Source organism: Triticum dicoccoides, chromosome 4A (assembly GCF_002162155.2).
Source record: "Triticum dicoccoides isolate Atlit2015 ecotype Zavitan chromosome 4A, WEW_v2.0, whole genome shotgun sequence".
Classification (NCBI taxonomy): domain Eukaryota; kingdom Viridiplantae; phylum Streptophyta; class Magnoliopsida; order Poales; family Poaceae; genus Triticum; species Triticum dicoccoides.
Genome location: NC_041386.1, coordinates 68,669,950 through 68,693,661, shown reverse-complemented (window position 1 = coordinate 68,693,661; position 23,712 = coordinate 68,669,950). Strand labels below are relative to the sequence as shown.

The 23,712-nt window shown below is 44.9% G+C and overlaps 2 protein-coding genes across 2 annotated transcripts; both read right to left on the bottom strand.

The window, feature by feature from the left end:
* Nucleotides 1-217: 217 nt before the first annotated feature.
* On the bottom strand, nucleotides 218-3,802 carry LOC119285029 (probable receptor-like serine/threonine-protein kinase At4g34500). Its single transcript, XM_037564226.1, has 6 exons — nucleotides 3,158-3,802; nucleotides 1,555-1,659; nucleotides 1,353-1,475; nucleotides 1,061-1,231; nucleotides 642-981; nucleotides 218-530 (listed from the first exon to the last, which is right to left on the bottom strand). The coding sequence occupies exons 1-6, from the start codon at nucleotides 3,700-3,702 to the stop codon at nucleotides 423-425; spliced, it is 1,392 nt and encodes a 463-aa protein (XP_037420123.1). The 5' UTR covers nucleotides 3,703-3,802; the 3' UTR covers nucleotides 218-422.
* A 17,209-nt stretch (nucleotides 3,803-21,011) lies between these two features.
* LOC119285028 (uncharacterized protein At1g01500-like) lies at nucleotides 21,012-23,061 on the bottom strand. Its single transcript, XM_037564225.1, has 3 exons — nucleotides 22,961-23,061; nucleotides 21,597-22,351; nucleotides 21,012-21,493 (listed from the first exon to the last, which is right to left on the bottom strand). The coding sequence occupies exons 2-3, from the start codon at nucleotides 22,251-22,253 to the stop codon at nucleotides 21,242-21,244; spliced, it is 909 nt and encodes a 302-aa protein (XP_037420122.1). The 5' UTR covers nucleotides 22,254-22,351; nucleotides 22,961-23,061; the 3' UTR covers nucleotides 21,012-21,241.
* Nucleotides 23,062-23,712: the final 651 nt, after the last annotated feature.

The window sequence follows — 23,712 nt, the reverse complement described above, 5'->3', positions numbered from 1 at the left end:
AGGCTATGAGATATTGGTTAATGTGTCCTCACCTAAACCGAAGGAGACGCATGTCGATGAGTTTTGGCATGGCCCCCGCTATCTGTCCGATGTGATGAACGTGTCTGAATGTCCCATATACGCTTCACATATGAGCTGCATATGGGGTGTCGAATAGCCCGGACACATAGAATCGATGAGGGGTTTGGTTGGGTGGCAAAAAGGTGACTAGGCTCCAAGTCAAAGACTAATGGTCTCTCTATTTATACACCATAATCATTAGCATCAAGCTTAGTCCGCCACGGTACTACTACAAAAGATAAAAATAAAAACATACGCTCGTATTAATCATGCAATACTCCTGCCAACGCCATAAAACCAAACCAAAGGAATGAACGAAAAATGTACACCACCCCGGGGAGAAAAAGTCAGCTCCACGCTCCTCATCTCCACGTGGATTTGTCGGCGTCGTCGGCTCCGGCCTTCTCGGCCAGAAGCGACGTCCGCGCGTTCGTCGACGGCCGGTGAGCCGCCCGCGGCGATCGGTGCTCCTGCATTGCCCAAAACCAAAACCAAAACGAATGATTCATTCACCTCTGGTCAAGCCTATGTAGGAGTATGATGCATCCATGCTGCCGTTGGGTGATGGAGTGCGTGCGTACCGTGCGGAAGGGGAACTCGTCGCCCTCGAGCATGTGCACGATCTGGCCCATCTTGGGCCGCTTGTGCGCGTCGGAGTCGATGCAGCGGAGGCACACCAGCAGCACCCGGTTGAGCACCCTGGGCGCCGGCGCCGGCACGATGCGCGGGTCCGCCAGGTCCTCCACGCGCCGGCTCCCCACCATCCCCCTGAACCACTCCACCAGGTTCACCTCCCCCGCCGGCCGGTTGTAGTCCACCGGGCTCCTCCCGGAGATGAGCTCCATCAGCAGCACGCCGAAGCTGTAGATGTCGCTGCTCTCGTTCAGCATCCCCGTCGACGCGTACTCCGGGGCCACGTACCTGCACCCACCCCAAAAGAAATAAAATGTTCAGAATCGAGTGATGCAAATATGAGCGGGATGGACTGAACCGGACGCACCCGAACGTGCCCATCACACGGGTCGTCACGTAGCTGGAGCCGGAGCCGAGGACCTTGGCCATGCCGAAGTCGGACACCTTGGGGTTCCATTTCTTGTCCAGGAGGATGTTGCTGGACTTGATGTCCCGGTGCACCACCTTGGGCTCCAGCCCCTCGTGCAAGTACGCGATACTGCAACAAAATTCACAATAGAAGATGGTAACAGAATCAGTGGGTGTCTTCGATCGCGATGTGCGACGAGATAAGCCATATGATTAGTGTGAGCGAGCTTTAAACAGAAACGGAAACGAACCCTTTGGCTGTCCCGATGGCGATCTTGAGACGGATCTCCCATGTCAGCGGGCTGACGGGGCCGACGTCCCCGTGCAGCCACTGCTCCAAGTTGCCGTTCTCAACAAACTCGTACACGAGCATCCTGTGAACACACACACGATGTGATGATGGCGTTAGCTACCACACGCTACTCAGTCCAGCTCAGCTGCCTTTCTGCTTACCGTTTAGGCCCTTCCGCGCAGTAGCCGATGAGGCCGGCGAGGTGCTTGTGCCTCACCCTGCCGATGGCTTCAACCTCCACCTTGAACTCCTGCTCGGCCTGCCCCCTACAAATTACAAAACCAATCCAACATTCAGATCAACATCCCGCTTGTTAATAAGACCATACCACATCTCTGATCACGTGCGCAAAATGTTCTTCAAATCCTCACTGTCCCATTTCAAATCATCTACTCCTAGATTACTTATGGAGTGGGATCTCTGAACGACCTGAAAGATGCTGTTCGTTGGAACCTCAACAGGAAACATTCTGATTTCTGAACCCGTGTGCAGGAAGGAAGGGATATTTACGGCTGCTGCTAACGCATGTGTCGATCCTCAGCGATCCATGTGCGTGCATTTGGTTCACTTCAAAGTTAAAACAACTCCAAAGATGGCACATACTACCACTATATTTCTGATTGGATATTTGTAGGATCAGGAAGAAAAGGAGGAAAGTTCGGTCACCGCTTTGCCTTTTCTGTTGCTTTCTCTTTTCTTGAAAGTAAGGGCATCCATGAGATCGGTGCATATGACCGCCGACGGACGGACAATCTCAAGATCTCAACCAACCATGTAGATGGATGGATACATACTAGTACGTGCCATCACAAAAAGAGCCACCTACACCTACTCATATCTCAATCATGTGTAACCGGGGCACAAAGAAAACAAAAGCAATGTTGCCATTCTCTGTAGCATTGACTTAATGCAACGATAGTGCTGTATAACTAGTACAGTACACGGGTTCAATTAATTTGGTTCACAGGAGTATACAGCACAACGGAGACCAACCCTATCAATAATCACACACACACATAATATTATAAAGGGTGTGAGACGCCCTGCATTTTATTTGGCCCTTGAGTCAAATGACATCACAAGATTCTGACGAACTCGGCATAAACGATAATCTTAACAAAGGTGAGATTGTGCACTTCAATTAACAAAAAACATGCTTGCCACAAGTTTATTTTGCCCTTAATAAAGGTTAAAATGACGGCAATCTTAAGCCACAAGTAATACCGCACTTGCTGTGACTAATTACCAACATATGCACGGACTAATGGAGACCAAGCCAGAATTGAGCAGAAATGTACGATGTGGAAGCAAAAGCATCTCTGCAAAAGGACAAATTGGGCCTTTAACTTCACAGAAGCATGCAAGTTCATTTTTGCCCTTTTGCTATGACCAGGCAAGGTATACGAGCAGCAATCTTGAAGCCACGCCAACAGGAGAACTGCAACAACCGCGCTTACCGTGACTAATTACCCAACGCTTGCATTTAGTTCAGGAAAGCACCAAAGGTACATGCACAGTCGAAATCCATGACCACATAGTTGTACAGTACTGCGAGCTTTAACCCATCCACACATTTACTTACCCGAGCTACCGCACATCTACTTATCTGTAGTTAACTTTCGTTTTGACACCGTTTAATTTGTTAATCTTGAGGTCAACAAATTAAGTGCTGCTTACGTTTCTACCATGTTAGTAGGACGATGCAGAGTGAACAGAGTACTGCAATTCAACGCGGTAACAGTGGCGGGGAGAAAGAGTGCTCACTTGTGATCGAAGAGGTTCTTGACGGCGACCACCTCGCCGCCGGCGAGCACGCCGCGGTACACCGTGCCGTAGCCTCCCTCGCCGACCACGTTCGCCTCGCGGAACCCGCCCGTGGCCGCCTCCAGCTCCTCCAGCTCGTACCACCTCCCCCAGCCCATCTCCACCCCCGGCGCCGCCCCGCCCCCGCTGATCCTCTCCGGCTTCTTCCGCACCGGCGACTCCAGGGAGCTGGCCGCCGCGGACGAGCTGGCCACGTCGGAGGAGCTGGTGCCGACCTCGGCCCCGACCTCGGCGTACTTCTGCTGCTTGGGCGTGGAGGTCGGGAGGAGCGAGCCGGAGGAGAGCGCGTGGTCGACGCGCGAGGACTGCGGCTTGGCCCCGCGCCCGCCCCCGCGCCGGCGCGCCAGGTACGCGGCGATCGACGCGGCCGCGACGACGAGGAGCAGGACGGCGGCGCCCGCGAGCGCGGCCTCGGCGGCGGTGGACAGCCCGAGGAAGGACCTGCCGCTGCCGGAGGCCGCGGGCGGCGGGCCGGCGGCGTCCATCGCTCGCTGCGGTGGGCCTCGGTCGGTGGGCCCGCCCAGGCCCGGCTACACGGAGGGTGGCGACGTAGTGGAGGGTGGTGGTGGTGGTGGCGTTGGAGGGAGGCGGGCGCCGGTGGAGCGTGTCTCTGCGTGCGCCTGCGTTATATGGAGTTATGATGGGTTTTCTTCGCTCCCGCTGACGTTGGTGGACTCGGCGCACCGTGGACCCCGTCCCATTACTGTTTTTTGTTTGCTTGCTTTCGCATTGATTTCTGGAGGTCGAGCCATTTAAGTTGATCGGGGACGTGTCAACCGTCTAATGACCCAATGTGGCGTGATGCGAGAGCACATTTCAGGTTGCCAGGCGTGTGATCAGTGAGCTGATATCTCCGCGTTTGTGCAGGCAGCAACAATTTGGAGCGATTTACTGCTGCAACGCGACTGCGGATACCTCTGCATTTGCGTGGGCAGTCGCGATCTGGAGCGATTTATTAGTGCAGTGCTGTTTGGGGCGATGACGGTGTGAGCCGCTGGTCCGGGTCCACGGACGGAGGGCGGGGGTGTTGGGCTTTGCCGTTGGACGGGGAGGCGTGCAGCTTTGTTTTGGTGTGCTCTACGTGAAACGGTCGTTGGGTGGGGCCGGGGAGCGCCTAGATCCGGGCCCACCTTACAGGCGACGCCCCGTGAATGCTGTGCCTCGGTCTATTCGGGCATTTGATTGCGCAGGGGGCGGCCATTTCTCTGAGCATGAGGCTATTTATAGATGTACAGAAACTCTGTATGTACCTACTCACACATCTCTACGGCAAACGACCGCTCGTATTCATCATGCACGTACAAACAATACACAGTCGGAATACATGCTGATTTCAGCTCTCCTTCGGTGGCTTCGTGCAAGAGGCAACACGGGCTTGAGCTCGCCTCTACAGTCGTTTTCTCAGGCGTCACGGGCTCACGGCCTTCCCTGAGCATATGGGCCCTATTACTATTATCATCAAAAGAACACCATGTCCTCCAAGGCTCCAACTGATCCATTTTTCAGAAAGAAAAAGTACACTGTAATTATTTTTTGAGGGGAACGTACACAGTGTAATTAACGGGTGTTTCTCGGGAAGCTTTGACAGTGACAAGCAAGTAAGTTAAGCAAGCACATCTTTTTGGTGGATTAACTAAGGTTTCACCAGCAACGTTCAGGAGGTTCTTAGGTAGGTTGGTAGGCTAGGTATCGTTGCCGGGAAAGCGACGAGGTGAAGAGACCAACGGATAGACAATTGGTTTGGCTTGGCTTGGAAACCAAGCGCTTGTGCAGAATAGCTGGGAGGTGTGCCCATGCGTTTTGGAGGACAGCCATCGCATACCCGAGAAGTGCATGCAGCGGCCGAGCTCCATGCAGCTCTTTATTTTCTTTCAACGAAAATACTATTTTCACACTTCAAAAATAAGCTGAAAAAATATACGCATAGACATATATTTGTAGTATAGATGTACTGCAAAATTTCACGAGCACATATGCTTTTTCATTATCATAATTATCTATTGTTCATATGTGATGTACACAAAAATGGCAAATGCATAGATTAACATGGGATTTTTCTTTGTTGTATTTGGGCCAGATGTTTGTCTTTTTTGTGTATTATGCAAATAATCGAATTAGTTGATGAAGCTTTATACACACTTGAATAACATGCATACATATTAATAGGTTGACATTTTTTTTAAACTTTGAAATATATTTTGATTTTTCTTTTGAAAAGCAGGCTCAATGGAGCAGGTCCTTTGTAACGCCGCACTCATGACATACCCATTTATATATTTTTCAACCGGAAACTTGATTTGAGGCACCTCTAAGGGAAAAAAAATGAGTCAGTTATTTGTCATTTTCTTTTATAATGTAGTACTTCATCTGATAAAATATAGTGTATATTGGTTTGCTTAAGTTAAACTTTGTAAATTTTGACCAAATTTATAGAAAAATATATCAACGATCTATAGTACGAAATCAACACCATTAGATTCATCATGAAATATATTTTCATATTTTTGTACATTTCTGGTATTAAAATGTTTTCTACAAGTTTGGCTGAACCTAATAAAAGTTTGACTTAAGACAAATCTATTATGCATTTAAATAGATGCAATACTAATTAGTACCAAATTGATCTTTATGCGGGTGTTGCCAACTTAATTTTGTACAAGCTTTGTGCCAAAAATAAAACTTCTTCCTTCTGGGTTTAAAAGATCTCCAATCATTTTTAAGTTTGTAATCTAACCATTAAAACATGTGTATTACTAAATACTTATTCGAATGAAATTATTAGCGACATGTATTTATGTGGCATAACATCAATATTTAATTGGTCAATTTGATAATCTCAAAATATTTGCAGGTCCTACTAAACCGAAAGAGGGGGTAATACACCACCAAGTGTAAGGAATATTTTTAATCAAATCTCATATCATATAGCTAGTGTGTGTCTTCCATCGCAAAAAGAACTAGTGCATGTCTTTGGGCAATAGTGCCATGTGGCATGAGATAATAATTGCATATTGTCATGACGCTTCAACATGCTAGAGAGCGGAAGAACATCGAGCAACCACTTGAGACACTGCACAAGGTTGAATCACCTACAACAAACTTTAATCACTGAAGATGCATGCACACATATACCTTGTAGCATGACCGTGAATATGTTCCATATTGGAGAAAGTCATGAGAGAAGACAATAGGAGCACACAAACACATGAGATTCAGACGACGATATGCAATAGAGCACACTCTCACAATCTCTTCGTGGACATCAAAAAGGACACCTTTTGTTAGAGAAGGCGCCGAAGGGACTTATTCCCACACAATGACGTCTTCACCGCAACGCCGCTATCGTTTTGACACAAAAACCTAAAACTTGAACTATCCATCATACATAATCAAGTTCCTACTCACCGAGTTAGGAGAGTGGATGTACAACCCAACCACTCTGGTTTAATTCTTCACAGACACAAATTGGGGTTCTTATAGTTTTTTTAAAAATTGTAGGGGCTTTCGTAGCACATTACTTTAAGAAAAAACTCCTTCACGCTACTAGACATTAGAGTGGTGCTCGGAGCGAGGGGCACATATGCAGCGGGGGGATGGTCAGGCAACACGATTTTAGAGGATTTCATTCCTTATTATATCTTTACTTTACAAATCCCTTTGAATGATTAAATCTGATAGTGGTAGATAGATAAAATAAAAGGAAAATAAAAGTAAATAAGTTGCAGCAAGTATTTTTAGGGGTTTAGTAAATATAAAGTGAATGGGCCCAGGAGCCATAGCTTCACTAGAGATGAGCATAGCACGGTGGATAAACAAATTACTATTGGACAATTGGTAGAATAACACATAGTTATGATGGTTCTTCATCGCATGATTAAATATAGGCATTACGTCCGATACAAGTAGGCCGAAATCCATCTACATCAACTACTATTACTCCACCCCTCGATCGCTATCCAGCACGCATCTTAAGGTATTAAGTTCATAACAAAACAGAGTAATGGTTGGAGCATGATGACATAATGTAGACGAAGTAAGACCAATTAATATGTTCTATCCCCATCGTTTTATCCTTAGTAGCAACTGCACAAATACGTGTCTTGCAACCCCTCCTGTCATAGAGTAAGGACACCGCAAGATTAAACCTACTACCAAGCACCTCTCTCACTGAAAATAAATCAATCTACTTGGCCAAAGAAGATGGATAGATCAGAGAGAAATACAAGGCTATAAAATCACGCATATATAAATCTCAGAAAAGACCCATACGCTTTCAATGAATAATCTAATTATAAACCCACAATTCATTGGATCCCAACAAACACACCGCGAGAATTACATCCAATAGATCTCTGAAGAGATTGTTGTATTGAAGGTCAGAGAGAGAGAGAGAGGGAGGGAGGAAGAGAGAGAGAAGACATCTAGCTACTGCTATGGACCCGTAAGTCCTGTGGGAACTACTCACACTTCATGGAGGAGGCGGCAAAGTCGATGAAGATCGCCTTCCTAATGGTTCCCCCCTCTAGCAGAGTATCAATGGAGGCCTCCAGATGGGATCGCGGAAGAAGAGAGATTTGCGGCAGCGGAATAATTGTTTCGGATCTCGCTCTGGTGGTTTCTGGATTTTAGGAAATTTGTAGCGCTGGAATTAGATCAAAAATAGCCATGTGGGACCCACAAACTCACAGGGCGCGCCCCCTGGGGTCACTTGAGCTTGTGTCTCCCTCGGTCATCGTTGGTGCATCCACGAAGCTTCTAGGGCCTCTTCTGTTCCAGAAAAAATCATTGTAAAATGTTATCGTGTTTGCATTTCATTTGGTATGGTTTTTCTACGAAACAAAGAAATCGGCAAAAAAATAGAAACTGACACTGAACAATAAGTTAATAGGTTAGTACATAAAAATGATATAAAATGGCATATAAAGCATACAAAGTTGATAATATAATAACATACAATAATCAAAAACTATAAATGTATTGGAGACGTATCAACGGACATGCTCGAGATGGTGTGGAAGAGTTGAGCTCCCCCCTAATACAAATTCTTTGCATGGCCTGTTATCAACAATATGACTTGGATGGCTGATAGGCTTCAATGTCGAGGTTGGCCTAACTACAACCCTTGCTCCCTCTGCAAGCAAGCTCAAGAGTCGGCGGCACATCTTCTTTTGAAAGACCGCTACATCGTCAAAGTTTGGGGGGTGATTAAATCCTGGCTTGGCCTGATTGATATACACCCTTCTAATTGGGTTGATGTGGATTCAGTGAAGAAGTGGTGGAACCTAAATGCATCCAACATATTGCAGTCCCGACGGCTGCTGGTTTCTCTAATGACACTAATCTCTTCGGAAGTTTGAAAAGAGAGAAATACTCGTGTCTTCTGCAACACCGCGTTGTCGGTTGGAGTCATAGTTGCTAAGATCAAGAAGGAAACTTCCTTGTGGTGCCTCGCGGGGGCTAAATATTTGTATAATGTAATGTCGTGAGAGTAATACTTTGTAGTTCGACCTATGACCAAGACTTCTAAACTTTCTTCTTAATCAATGAAAGTGGCAAATCTTTTGCCTTCCTTCAGAAGAACATTTCTGTACCAGGACCTTTTTTTATTAATCTTCTAGTATAAACAGTTGACTATTTTTTGTGGTAGATAAACAAATAAACAATTGACTATTGCGCCCAGAAGTATTTGTGTTCCAAACTCCGATCTGATAGAATCTTATCTTATCCAGAATTCGAAGTATGCAATCGTGCAAGGTTTTCCCGTTCGTTGCAAGAGAATGATGGCTGTACAACTGTGTTGCCGTCTTGGCAAACGTTCTGATGAAGCACAGTGCTACAGCGTGCTAGTAGGTTGGTGATTAATTACAGTGAACACAGGGCCCGAGTGAACAATCCAAGATTGAACCTCAAAGAACACGTAGTACATTGCACTGGAGCCGTTGAAGGACCGACGCCAACTGACAATGACACAGTCCTGTCCCGTGGCTGTCAAGGATCCGGAGAGTAACCTTTGCGCCATCCTGCTAGTCGCAACCAGCTATTTTACCGGTCCTTTTTTTACCTCAAACATGCAGAGGCTGCTGCCTCGGGTACTGCTACAGTTGATTCCGTTAAGGACGTTCAGGTTGGTTGACGCGTTAAGATTCACCATATAATGCCATGAGCACAGTACATATAAGTGGAGGTGGAGCCGTAAAACAATTGGAGTGAGTGATACTAAATTTACTCCGGCGATCTTTCCTCTCCCGCGCATCAGGACGGTTTGACAGAGCGGTCAAACAGAGTGACAGATCTCAACTTATCAAGACCTTACGCACGCAGAGTTTGTTCCTGCTCTGTCGCTCTGGCTGTCTGGCAGCACACAAGATAGATGCATGTCTTTCGGAAGCGGGTTGCCATTGCTGGCTTATTTCTGTCGCTCTGACTCCTGTGCGCGCACGAAGATGCACGTCTTTGCCGAAGACTCGAAGCAGCATCGTACGTACATTAAAAGCGTCACGCGAGACTCGCATCGAGTGCACATGCATGGCATATCAGCCATGGCGGATGGCGCCGTCTCATCTGTCTACATGAGAATAGGGCGCGGCCTACTACTGTATCAATTATCTGTCGTCCGTTCGCGTACGCACTCACTGTTCACATTGTCATTACCTTAAGCTTTGGAGTGCTCGGAATGATATGTACTCCCTCCGATTATAAGTCTTTTTAGAAATTTTAATATGAACTATTTTTTGTCTCACAAATATATATAGACGTAGTTTAAAGTGTAGATTTACTCATTTTGCTCTGCATGTAGTTTATATTGAAATATCTAAAAAGACTTATACTCTCAACGTCTCAAAATTCTTGTCTTCAATTTATCTACATACGGATATATCTAGTCACGGAGAGAGTATTTAAGAACGAAGAGAGTAGATGCGTAGTAGCTTCAAGGTCAATGCGAGCAGAGAGATTGCTGAATCCATCTTTTGGAGACATGCAACTCCCTGTTCTTGTTTTGTGGTCAGAATTCGGAGACCAAGCCGCTTGTCCGTTCCAAGAAAATCATTTGTAGAAGCCGTTCTGGCCATGATCAATTCATGAACTGCACCCGCCATGATCATTCGGTTGTTGTTGTTGGCTGCCTGCCCAACTAGCAAATAAATAGTGCTCAATCTGAGGCGTAAAAAGACACAACGTACAGCACGAAGGACTAGGATCGTATCAATGGAGCTGTCGTTTCTCCTGGTCCATTAGATTAGATATGTGGTACTATGTCTGTAGATGTATACTCATGTTCCTCGACCCCAAATAAGCAGAAGGACATCAACAGCTGTGCGTTAATTAAACCCTCATCTACCGTCCAAAGATAAAGTAACCACGAGTCTAATCATGTTTCCTTTTTTCCGTTCAAATAGACCCATGTAGTTAAATGCGCCGTTAGATCTCGTGCTCCTAGCTTTGTCTACTTAATTAGCTGTAGCTAGCACTGCGTATGTACGCTTGCCCGTGATTGGATCCTTCTTTGCCCTAGCTTGGGATCCATGGCAAGCTATGCTGTTGAGATGTCGGTTTCAGACGTGCCTTTGCCTGGCTTGTCCAGATTGAGAACGGAGACATTCTCTGATGCGCACCACGTACTAGGCGGCTTAATCTCCATCATTAATCAATTACAACGATTTATTTGGTGACTGGCTAGTCATGATTGCTACCAGTTGTTTCTTATTTTTTTTCTCCTGATGTTTCTTTATAGTATACCTAGTTTCCCTGGGAATGTCGCTGAGAATGCAGTAGTGGCAGCCCTTCTAATTATAGTAGGTATGAATGAAACATTCTTATCTCATACGACTGATATTGGCCTGGTTATGTTTTTATCTCATGCCCCTGATATTGGGCTAGTTATGTTTTTTTATCTCATGCGGATCTTGCCAGCTTCCTCCAGGACAGAGCGGTGCGGACCGGAAGGCAAAGACGCCTCTTTTGGCTAATTTTGCTGCGCTTACTTGGACGCTATGGATGGCGCGTAATAAGATGGGGATCGAGAGAGTCTTTCTGCCACGAGCCTATGACTCTTTCTTCAAATTTCTTGTGTTCTTGCAGCACTAGCACCCACTGGCTAGGCAACACGACCGGGTGCGCTTGGGTTGTTTGTTGGACGCACTACATGACTCGGCGCGTTGACTAGCTTCTGCGGAAACCCCTTGATGTGATGCCACTTGGTGTCCTTTTTTCTTCCTTTTCTCTTATGTTTTTTTGGGCTTGCTTGTGTTGTGGCCCCAACAAACTCTTTATGTCGGTATGTTGCTACTCGATTTGTGGACGGGGTTGTTGCTTTATTTATAAAACGGGACGGAAGTCTATTTCGAGATATTGGTCCGGTTCAAAGAATAACGGTACATGAATAATCTAGTTCAAAACATAAAACTGGACCTCTTACTATGTCACCTAATGCTAACACTGCTTGGGATATAAAAGAGGTTTCTAAACAACAAGTAGCAAAAGATGGTTACTATTAGAGCATCTCCAACATTTCTCGAAAAATCTTTCTCAATAAGCGGTTATTAGATGGGTCCCACTTGTCAATGAGACCTCTCTCTCAAGACCATGATGCATGGAAAACAACAGTGTGAGTGATGGGTGGTGGTGGCGTGATGGTCTGACAGGCGGCTACGACGATGGCATGTGGTCGTCAGCTGAGGTACTCAGGCCAGATCATGAAAGTCCAGCCCATAATAGAACGTAAGGCCGCGGACGAATGGATGGAGGGGAAACCCCAGTCCGCGGACGAAGTGGGGGAGGAAAACCACCCTTTCGTGAGGTTCCGGGGTAGGGACGACCTGCCCCGCGGCTGGCAGCCGATGCGCGATATCCGCGGCTAAGTATCCGGCCCCGCGTAGTTTTTTGATATGTCCCTCCGTGACGGAGGAGACCATCCACTTGCCTCCCGCTCCGGACATGTTTGGAGAGAGTTGAGGAGAAGGATGTGGACTTGGGCGCTGGAGCTCGAGTGCGCGAGAATTGATGAGCAAGGAGGAAGAAGGCGTGGGTAGAAAAAGGTGAAACCTTATCCCTTTATAAGGGCGGACGAAACTATGCACCCCCATCAGCCTGGTAAAACTCGCTTATTCCCCAAGCGCCGTAATTGATGGCGCGGTTAGGCTACCCACGTCCGTAGTGATGGGAATCCCGTAATAAGGGGACACGATCTCTGCTTTGACAAGACGTGCCAATGAAACCGCCTCGCGAAACACGCTGAGATAGGTTATGAAAAACGATTCGAATAAAGACCTGGCTGTGGTGTGATGTCACGCTACGGGGTACGTCAGCAGATTAGATTTGTGGAAATATTATTCTCTCTACGGTGGTATGTGGAACTTGTTTTGCAGAGCCGGACACGATCCTCGTGTTCAAAAATTTTTATGAAGTATTTGGGGGAGGAACCCGCCTTGCAATGCCGAAGACAATCTGCGCGCCGGACTCATCGTCATTGAAGCCTGGTTCAGGGGCTACTGAGGGAGTCCTGGATTAGGGTGTATCCGGACGGCCAGATTATATCCTTTGGCCGGACTGTTGGACTATGAAGATACAAGATTGAAGACTTCGTTCCGTGTCCGGATGGGACTCTCCTTGGCGTGGAAGGCAAGCTTGGCAATACGGATATGTAGATCTCCTTCCTTGTAATCGACTCTGTGTAACCCTAGCCCCCTCCGGTGTCTATATAAACCGGAGGGTTTAGTCCGTAGGACAATATACAATCATACCATAGGCTAGCTTCTAGGGTTTAGCCTCTCTGATCTCGTGGTAGATCAACTCTTGTACTACTCATATTATCAAGAATAATCAAGCAGGATGTAGGGTTTTATCTCCATCAAGAGGGCCCGAACCTGGGTAAAACATCGTGTCCCCTGCCTCCTGTTACCATCCGCCTTAGATGCACAGTTCGGGGGCCCCTACCCGAGATCCGCCGGTTTTGACACCGACACTCATCGTATCGTATGGAATCAATAAATTTTGGTTGTAATACTTCCCTTAAAAATTGTTGTGATCTCCTACACTTGTGGGTTATCAAGCCCAAATCTTGCCGCCGCCGCTAGAGTTCTCTCACATGCCATCGCATTGGTCCTCCTCTTCTTTCCCGGCTGGCGGCCTCGCCATTTACAAGGGAGTGGGGACCCACCCATCCATTTAGTTTTTTCTTCTTAGGTTTTTCCCCTAGAGATGACGTGTTAGAATAAGGTCTTTCCAATCTTTCCTTACCTTGACGACGTCTGATCCAGCGGTAGCGACCTTGGAGTTTGTGTCCTCACATCTGTGGGCTCTCTTCAAATCTTGGTAGTTGTTGTGTGATTCCTTTGCAAGATGGTTAATGCTCGTTTTTCTTCCTAACGGTTGCGGGCAATGGTTACTTTCTTCACCAATGGATATCTCGTTGATCCAAGGACTTTGCCATCGCGACCAAGGTGCATTCAGATCCGGATAGCTCGAGTGGCTCAAGGCGCTTAAAAAACACAAGTACTATGTATCCCTTGGTGGAGTCCTCGCAGCGGCGCAGATGGTTCCATATTGTAAAGATGCTCTTCTCGGTGTGGGTGATTCTCGTAATGACAACTCTTCGATGTTAAGGATTGTTTTTCTCTCTTAGAAAGTCTATTTATGTAAAAAATTATAGTTGTCTCATTCCTATCTGAATAAAGTAGTTTATGTTCTAAAAAACTGACTCATATCGCTTGAGAACACTATGAGGTGCCATGTTCCAGGGGAGAGCCTATTTGGCGCAACAACACATAGGGTCATTGTCCACTTGGGCCTTGGCCTAGTAACCCGCTTGCTCAGTCCCTAATCACAATGTTTTCCTTCGATGATCTACTGTTTTAGAAATAAAATGCCGCTTTTCTAAGGCTAAAATTTAAACATTTGGTAAAATCAACAAATTTTGAATTTTTTCACTAATTTAAAAAATGTTCATGAATTTTAAAAAGGACCATGAGTTGGAAAAAATCACAAAATCAAAAAAGTCTCGGGATTTGAAAAAAAAATCATAGTTTGAGGATTTTAAAAAGTTCATGGATTTGAAAATAAGTCCTCACATTTAAAAAAAAGAAACAATAAAGAATAGGTTAAAACTAAAACAAAAAAACGAAGGAAACCCATAAAAACACAGATAAAACCCACATGAAAAACAAAAGAAAACCAGGTGGAAGCTTCTAGTAGCTTTCAAAACTGGTTTCTACAGTGAGCTGTTTTGGGCCGGCCTGTTTAACACTGCTCAGTAGGTCTGTATGCGCCACACACAACAAGAGTAATTTGGCCAAATAGGAAATTCCATGATCCACGTTTGCACCTCATCGGTTCAAAAAATTGCTTTCATGTGAATGTCATTCAACCACACCTTGGCCTAGTAAACAGCTCACTCGGTCCCTGTTCACTCGGTTTTTCCTTCCGATGGTTTACTGTTTTAGGAAAAAGCCACCACTTTTTCCGGTGAAGATTAAAATTTTGGTTAAATTAGTAAATGTGTATAGATTTTGAAAAAAATCATGAATTTGAAAAATATTCATGGATTTGAAAAATTTTATAAAAACAAAAATAAGAATTTTTAATTCTAGAAAAATATTCATGAATTTTACGAAATGAAGAATATGTGAAAATCTTGTGAATTAAAAAAATCATGGAACCCAAAAAAAGTTTGGGGATTTGAAGATGTGACGAATACGAAAAAAGTAAGAATTTTTAAAAACTTCATACATTTCAAAAGTGTTCGTGTTCTTTTTCTAAAAAAGGAAAGGAAAAAATAAAATAAAGGAAAAATAGTCAAATAAATGTGGAAAAACCACATGAAAAATAGAGGAAAGCCATACGGAAGCTTCTACAAGCTTTCTAAAACAGATTCGCACATGAAACTGTTTTGAGCCAGCCCGTTTAACAAATTGTCACTAGGTTTGTGTGCCCCACATACTATTTGGCGTCTGGCAAATCCTATATGGTGCCATAAATGCCGAATTTAGTATGTTTTACAAACCGGCGCACACCCCCTTCACTCCACTAGTTCCTATATGGGCCAGTCCAAGTAGCTTTTTTCCCCATAGGTTTAGATTCCGCAGTGATTTTCTAGGTGTTTTTTCTTTCGGTTTTTTCATGCATGCTTTTCGCCAAGTTTTTTATTTTCCATTTCCTTTTGCGTTTACTGATTATTTTTTAACTTATATCTTAGTTTTTTCAAATACATTACATGTTTAAAATTTGTGAACTTTTTCTCAAATTTCATGAACACTTTCAGTTCTTGCTCGCTTTTTTAGTGAACTTTTTTGGTTTTGTTAAGTTTTTAGTGACCTTTTAAAATTCTGGCAAACATTTTTTCAAATATGTGATTTTCTATAAAAAAATCAAACCCGTGAACTTTTCTCAGTTTTGGTAACTTTTTTAGTGATTTTTTTTTTCAAATTTTCACGATTTTTTTAATTAAATTCATGAACTTTATTTTCAAATCCGTGAAGTGTTTCCAAATCCATGAACTCTTTTCAACTTTTATGAACCATTTTCAAAACCCGCAATTTTTTTTTTCAAATTTGTGATTCTTTTAAATGATGAACCTCTTCCAATTTTTTGAACTATTTTTCCAAAGTTGGTAAATTTTTTCGAAAATCAATGATTTTTTTTCAAAATCGATGATTTGTTTCCAAATTCGTGAACCTTTTTGAAAGATTGATAAAACATTTGCCGAATCAGTGAACTTTTTCAAATTCATGACTTTTTTTGTGTTTCATAAAATGCACAAACTTTTTCAAGTCCATGTATGTTTTTCAGTCTGTGACCTTTTTAAACTCATGAGCTTCTTTCAAATTCATGAACTGTTTTGAAATTATTAATTTTGCTTAGATCCATATTTGTTTTTTGAAAGTCACCGGTCACTGGTTGAACGTCGGACGATGAACCAATCGTACGACATTCATTTGCGTGAGGCCACCTGCGAAGTAAAAGGGGCAGATCCTATTTGACGCCCGCAGGCGTCAAGAGGACGAGCCTTCGCTGAAGCAAGTCCCCACTTGGGCCGGCCCACGTACGGATTTGGTTCGCTGCTATTTCCTTGTTTCTTGGGGTTTTTTTTTCTATGGTTTTTTTTGCTTCCAGTTTTTCACTGTTTTTGGCCGATTTTCAGTTGTTTTTTCCCGATTTTTTCTTTGCTTTTTTATTTCTGTTTTTTCTTCCCTTTTGTGTTTCATTCACATTTTTTTGTTTTATTTTCTCCGATTTTTCGTATGGTTCTTTCTTCTCCCCTTTTTTGTTTATTTTTTCTTTTCCTTCTTTTGTTCCATATTATACGAAAAGTTCATTGTATATTAAAACAATGTTTATCGTATATTTAAGAAAATGTTCACCGTATATTAACAACATGTTCAGGGTATCTTAAAAAATGTTCATTACGTATTTCAAAATTGTTCAACATACATCATTAAAATGTTCAACGTGTAATTAAAATTGTTCAGCGAATATAAAAAAAAGTTCAATGTGTATTTATAAATTGTTCAGCATATATTACAAAATTGTTCAGAGCTTAGAAAGTTGTTCATGTTATTCAATTTTTGTTCATTTCTTACAAATTTGTTCCCTTTTAAAGGTTTTCTTTGAATTTGAAAATTTGTTCACATTTTTCAAATAGTATTCGCATTTTTTAAAGAAACTTCGTTCACAGTTTTCCCTTGAATTTAATTTGTTTTTTTTGAAAAAAGACGGATCTGCTACTGTACCTAGTACTTAAAACTTTAGCGCTGCTTTTTACCATGCTACTCTACCAGTCCGAGTGGTTACCACTGGTGCTCCGCAACAAGAGGTCAGAGTTCGACTTCTCTCGGCACGTTTTGTTTTTCGTGAATTCTAGGTTCGACGCTGCCAATGGGCCGGCCCGTTTGCGTGAGCTTCAGCGAAGGCTCTACTGTTGGACGCACGCGGGCGTTCAATAGGAGGTCTCAGTAAAAGGGTGGAGCGAGCGAACGAAAAAGAGGAGAGAACGACCATCATGCTTGCTGGGCTGGCCCACGCGAGGCGGCTGCGTGAGCGCCAGCTTAGCGAGCTGCGCGGTGTCTATATCTCGCATTAAGCGAGTCGCCAGAGAACATGACAGGGGAGAAGCAGGATCGATCCCTAGTTGACAGGTATATCAGGCGCGCTGATAGCCAATCCGTCCAAGTTCCATTCATTGTTTGTACTACGGGCGCGCCCTACTTAATGCCATTTGAGCCATTTTTTTCTTTTTTTGTATTCTTTTATTTCTTTTCTTTTTTCTTTTCCGTTTTTTCATTCTTTTGCATTTTGTTTCTTCCTTTTTAGTTTTCATATCTTTTTTCCTTTGGTTTATTTTGTTTATTTTTTGGCTTTTATTCTACATTTTTTATATGTCAATAACATTTTACTAATATACATCTAAAATTTTGTAAAACATGACCAATTTTTTCTATACACATTTTCAACATTTTTCAAATACAGGATTAACATACATGGTCAACATTTTATCTATAAACACTTTAAAACTTTTCAAATGCTTGATTAACATTTTTCAAATACAAGATTAACATTTTCTAATACATGGTCAACATTTTTTTGATGCACATTTTAAACTTTTTTAAATGCTTGATTAACATTTATTAAATGGAATATTGACATTTTTTTGAACGCATGGTTAACATTTTTTTCTATACATATTTAACATTTTCTAAATGCTTGATCAACGTATTTCAAATACTTTGTCAACATTTTTTTCCACTGCTTGGTTAAATGAATTATATACATGATCAAAAAATACATCATTTTTTAATATATGGTCAACATCTTTTGTATGCACATTCAACATTTTTCAAAGACTTGATGAACATTTTTTATATACCTGTTCAAGATTTTTACGAATGCTTGATTAACATTTTTATATACATGATCAAAATTTTCTAATACTTGTTCAACATTTTTTCTATACATGTTCAACTTTTTTCAAATACTTGTTCAACATTTTTTCAAATTCTTGGTTGACTTTTTTATATACATTATCAAATTTATTTTACCCTTTTATTAATACATAGTCAACATTTTTTCTATACACATTTTACATTTTTTAAATGCTTGCATAAAAAATTTCATGTTCAACATTTTCTAAAATGCTTGATTAACTTGTTTTAAATACATGATTAAATTGTTTCACACACAATTTTTGTATATATATTTCGTATATCTGATAAACATTTTCTCCATACACATTTAACATTTTTCAAATGCTTGGTTAATATTAAAATATTTTTATGAAGAGTGCTTTTTGTAATATATTTATTTATAATATTTGAAAGTATAAACGAAAGTCAAAAAGGAAAGCAAAAACAAAAACAAAATAAACAAAAAAATCAAAAAAAATCAAAAATGTTCAAAACAATCTGGAAAAAATTAATGCATTGACACAACATCAATGTATGTTGTCACAAAATTTCAAATCAAAATTCAAAACATAGCTTGAGATACAAAAATAACAAATTTGACACTTAATAGTACATAACACAAGTTGGGTTTCAGTTTTGGCCCATTAGCACATTGATGTTAAATTCTTTATTTTTGTATCTCAAGCAGTGTTTCGAATTTTGATTCAAATTTTTGTGACAACATATATTGATGTTGTGTCAGTGCACTAATTTTTTTTCTGAATTTTTTTGAACATTTTTAAATGTGCAAGGGGGTCTGGTGCACCAGATATGTTCCCCACTTATGCGAGGAGTTCCCTCCTGTCTCGCTGAATGCAAGACATAGGGGCGCCCCGAGCTGGCGCCTAAAGCACTAATCAGGAGGTCCCCTTGGGTCTTGAGGGTCAAATAGGCAAATCCATGTTCCACGTCTGCACCTCTTCAGTTCAAATGGATTACATGTCAATACGATTCAACATAAGAGCATCTACAACCGTGGTTGTCTAATTTGGGGATGTCCACCCCCAAATTCATATAAAAGCTTGCAAATCATATAGATGAACATACACCTTATAAAACATATCAATCGAACATAGATAAGAGATCAAAGTTTAGTATAATCCGATCCAAAAGAGCTGCCGGAGTTCATGACTTAACCAAAACGATATATTAAAGGTAACTAAACGGACAAGGCCATCAGAATTTACCACTTGCTCATCGGGCGCTTCCTCTTGGGGTCTTGGGAGCGACAGGGGCCCTCAGCGTAGACGTCGGCGGCAGGGAGAGTGTCGTCATCAATAGTGCCGCTCTCCAAGAGGAGGAGATGACCCCCGCCATGCGATAGGCAGTGCAAACCTGCTCTCTTGCAAGCCGTGTGGCTTTCTCCGCCACCGCCTCCTTCTGCCTTGCCACCTGCTCGGACTCATCGAGCCCAATGTTGAGCGCCACTGCATTTTCTTGGCGTCGATGGCGGGCGCCTGTCTCTGCCAAGGTGTACAAGCGGCAAATGACATCGCAGAGGGACTCATCGTCGTCCCTGGTGGGCGGCAACGGCTCCGGCGCAGATCTGCAGGACCCGCAGCCGGAGCGGCTGGAGGTGGCCCGAGCCGCCCTTTGCCTTGTATGGCGATTCATGTGCGCTTCGGACGCCGCTGCTGCAGGCTCGAAGGTGCGGACACGAGGACCCATCGTTGTTTGGGAGGAGCAGGACTGGTAGTGTTGGGGAAGGCGCGGATGACGTAGGGCGGTTGCGGGGTGGAGTGGAGCTGCACCTCCCCACCTGGGCCAGTGGCAACATCGTCGAGGTGGAGCTCCTGCCCTTGTCCATCGACGAGCGATGGAGGGCAATGGGGACCGCGAGCTCCTTGTCGTCCGGCACAGACAAGCTCAAGTCCTTCTGGGCGAGCGCCGCCGAGTCGATGCCGGCGGACAAGCTGCCGGATCCGTTCCCGGGCATGCCAAAGGGAAGGGGAGGCGAGCAAAGAGGGCGAGAGGGTGAGTTTGACTAGAGTTTGCCATCTGGGGAAGGGGAAGTGTTTGTCGGGACAGGAGTGCGGACATCGTGAGACAGTCGACGTGGCAGAGCGTACGAAAGCGTCTGGTCTATCCCAGATATGGGCTGAGTATGGAGGTGCTAGTTAGCCCAAACGTTTGGAGTGCGTTTGGAGCGGCCGGTTGAGTGTCTTATTTCTGTCCGAACAACGCCTGGATGGCTGGATCCCACCATAGAACAACTGAACAAGATATATGAAAGAACTACTACAAACCAAAAGTTTTTTTCCCCTTCTGAATGAACTTCAAAATCCACGCACACACATACCCTGAATCCCATGTGTCTCCAATACCTTCATCAGCTACAAAGAAGAAAACGACGTCAGCTAGCACCAGCCCTGCACCGGCCACCGGTCGTCAGGGTCCGGCCTCCATGACGACCGCCTCCTCCCATTCCCAGCCGCCGGTGCCGGTGCTGGCGCCGATTCTTCGCCTTCGCCCCTCCACCTCCACACGACACGGGCGAGTATCCCCCAGAGCATCCTGACCGCTTGAGGCAGGCACGCCCACGGCCACGCCCTGTAGTCGCCGCTGTCGTCGTCGGGGAAAGTCGCGTCACACGTGGTCGACAGGCGCTGGTACCCGGGGAGCATCCCCATCTCCATCTCTCCGGCGCTTCCGCCGGCCTCGGCGGCCAACACATACGGCGACGACCCCGTTGCGATGGCCCGGCGGAGGGGCGCGCTCTCCTCCTCAGCGTGCATCAACATGATGAAGCGGGCTAAACGATGGACGATATTGCATCTGTTCTTAACAGCACAATCGATGATCTCGTGTTATATAGCAGTATACGCAGGCGTGGCAACTGAGGACACGTTTGTCTGCATGCATGTATGTAACAAAGCAGCTGCCTCGTAGTTGCCGGAAGTGACAGCACAACATTAGTGCACGACTGCAGCATTCTTAGTAGCAATATTAGTGCTTCTATATAACAGGCAGAAGGGTGTACAAACACATCCAGCAGACAACAGAGTAATCTCCATGCGCGTCACGTCTGGAGAGAAACAGAGTTGCTGTGCCCAGCTGGCTCCGTGATATGCTGGAATGCCGCCGTTCATAGTCAGAGCAGGCCGGAGATCAGCCGCCGCCTCATACTCCTGGAGGTGGACTGGTAGGAACGGGCCAGGAGTCCAGCGCCGATGCCGACGCCGAGGAAGATGCCCAGGCTGATGACCACGCCCACTCTGACGCCGGCCGTGAACCACGAGAGCTCGCTGTCCCCGCCTTCCAGCCCCGCCGATCCCATGTACAAGCTGTCGTAGTCGACGTCGTCCATGGCCGGCTCCGGCTTGTAGCACCTGTACTCCGATTCCTGCGCGCAAGATGCAGTTCATGCGTTTCAGTCTTTCAGCAACAGCAATGCAATCAGTCAATCCAGGACGATGAAACGGAACTAAATTTGTGGCGTCACGTACCTGTGGATCATGCTTCTGGTCAGACGGCGTTTCTTTCGCGTCGTCGCCGGCGTGCTCGCCGCACTCGGGGATGGGCTCCATGAACGGCGCCTTGACCTGGCGCGTCCTCCTGAGCCGCAGCTTCATCGCCTTGGTGAACACGACCGGGTTGCCCCGGAACAGGCTCGCCACGTACACCTCGACCATCGGCGACTTGGCACCCTCCTCCCCGCCGCCTTTCAGGAACCCCGAGCACCGCTGCATGGCGACCTGGCACTTCATGACCCACCCCTTCTTCTCCTCCGCCACGTCGCACATCTCCATGATCCCCACGAGGAGCCTCTCGCCGCCGCCGACGCGGACCTCGAAGCGCACGCTCCCGGCCATCCTCACGGTCGCCGTGCTGACGAAGGAGGCCTCGCGCGACGCGGCGTCCACGCGGTCCCTGCGGAGGGGGCACGAGACGTGGCCATGGTGGTTGCCGGTGCTTCTTGGCCTGTCGCCGTTCACCTCCAGGACGGTGTCGGAGGTGAGCGGGGCGTGGGTGATGGTCAGGGTGTCCAGCATGGATTCGTCCACCTCGCACCTGCTCAGCCGCAGGTAGAAGACTCTCAGGCTGAGCCACGACGACGGCTCCGGCGTGGGCTTGGGAACCTCTGGTTCGGGAATTTCGCCCATGTCTCGGAGAATTTGCACCGAAGTTGCTCAAATTTGAGGTAGGGGTTAAATGGAGGATTTTGAGCAGTCAGGGCGTGGGCGTTTCAGAGTGTTCCGTTCTGCAAGAACACCGTCAACTTGTAAAAAACTGCACCATGGGAAATTTGCATTTGGGTAGTTCGTAATATAGTTGGTGCATCTCAAGACTGGTAATTCCGTGCAAGGGGATAATGGATGGATGAACATCTATGATCTATCATATCACCGAGAGGTAAACATCCAAGAACTTCTCAAACGCATGCCCCAAACGAAAACTTCTCAAAGGGAACACATAAAACTTCACTAGTTCCTCAATTTAACCCAGACTCCCACAGGGTGCGCTCTACAGGTTTCTTTGAACTCCGTTTTTCCATAACAAACCAAGGCTAAACTACTGTTGAGCATTAGTGAAGATTTTTATAACATAAAGCACGACTTCTTTTGAAAAAAGAAAGAAAAGGAAGACAAGAGCATAGAACAAGACAGAAGACGAGTTCAGTCAAATTTTCCTACTCCCTACTCAAACGACCAGCGCTTATGGAGAATCAAAGAAGAAGAAAATGATTTGAGGTTCGAACTCAACCCTCGCAACCAGATTGGCCATACCAAAATGATGAAACCTCTGTATTTCCCAGAACACCATCGAAGACCTCAGAGTAGAGTTACATGGAGAGGATAGGGTCACTTACCAGATTCAGCGACCTAACTGCCTCTCCCTCCGTCCTTCTTTCTCGTCCGGCACGAGCTGCACTGTGCTAGTGGGATATATATGAGCGTGGAGGAAGAAGCTTCCTCGCTCTCTATTATACGAACTCATTTTCGGATGGAGCTGAGCCCCCCGTAAATCCCTCCAACTGACACCTCACACAATAGGCGCCAACGTCCAAAAGCCACCTCCTCATGCATGACTGCATAATTCCGTTCGGCGACGTAGGAAAAATGAATAAATAAATGGAAAATAAACTTGTTTTATTCCCATTATTGCTTTCGTTTTGCATACGTACGTTGCTCTTTAGTAACGCCGTGGATAAATGCCCTCGTGTAACTGCCATTTTAATGTGGGTTCATTTCCCGTTTTCATTGTATGTTCAAATGTGTATTTCGTTTGAAATAATGGATCCAGCTACTCTGGCTAAGAAACATGACAAAGGAATGATTTACCCCCTATTGTGTGATTGGTACATGTGAAATTGGTGGTGGTTGTGTCGTTTAAAGTGGCACGCAAAAAAGATGTGGATTTCCAGCATGTAGAAAGAGAGATGAATTTGTGTGGCCAGAAACAAGAGCATGTATGTCCGTCCAGTTGGCCACCTCGTGTTCAAGATCTCAAACTAGGCAATGGTGACCTTACGAGTCAAAATCAACTACCTATAGCCACATGTATTTTGCCCTGATACTTATATATCAATTGTAATTCACCCCGCAAAATTTTTTGTAATTC

What these genes read in the sequence shown, in the direction of transcription:
- LOC119285028 (XM_037564225.1), bottom strand. Translation starts at nt 22,253, where the DNA reads ATGGGCGAAATTCCCGAACCAGAGGTTCCCAAGCCCACGCCGGAGCCG. An exon ending in ACCAGAAGCATGATCCACAG is followed by an intron (nt 21,494 to 21,596) that starts GTACGTGACGCC and finishes TCTTGCGCGCAG; the next exon opens with GAATCGGAGTACAGGTGCTA.
- LOC119285029 (XM_037564226.1), bottom strand. Translation starts at nt 3,702, where the DNA reads ATGGACGCCGCCGGCCCGCCGCCCGCGGCCTCCGGCAGCGGCAGGTCC. An exon ending in AAGAACCTCTTCGATCACAA is followed by an intron (nt 1,660 to 3,157) that starts GTGAGCACTCTT and finishes TGTAATTTGTAG; the next exon opens with GGGGCAGGCCGAGCAGGAGT. An exon ending in ACGAGTTCCCCTTCCGCACG is followed by an intron (nt 531 to 641) that starts GTACGCACGCAC and finishes TGGGCAATGCAG; the next exon opens with GAGCACCGATCGCCGCGGGC.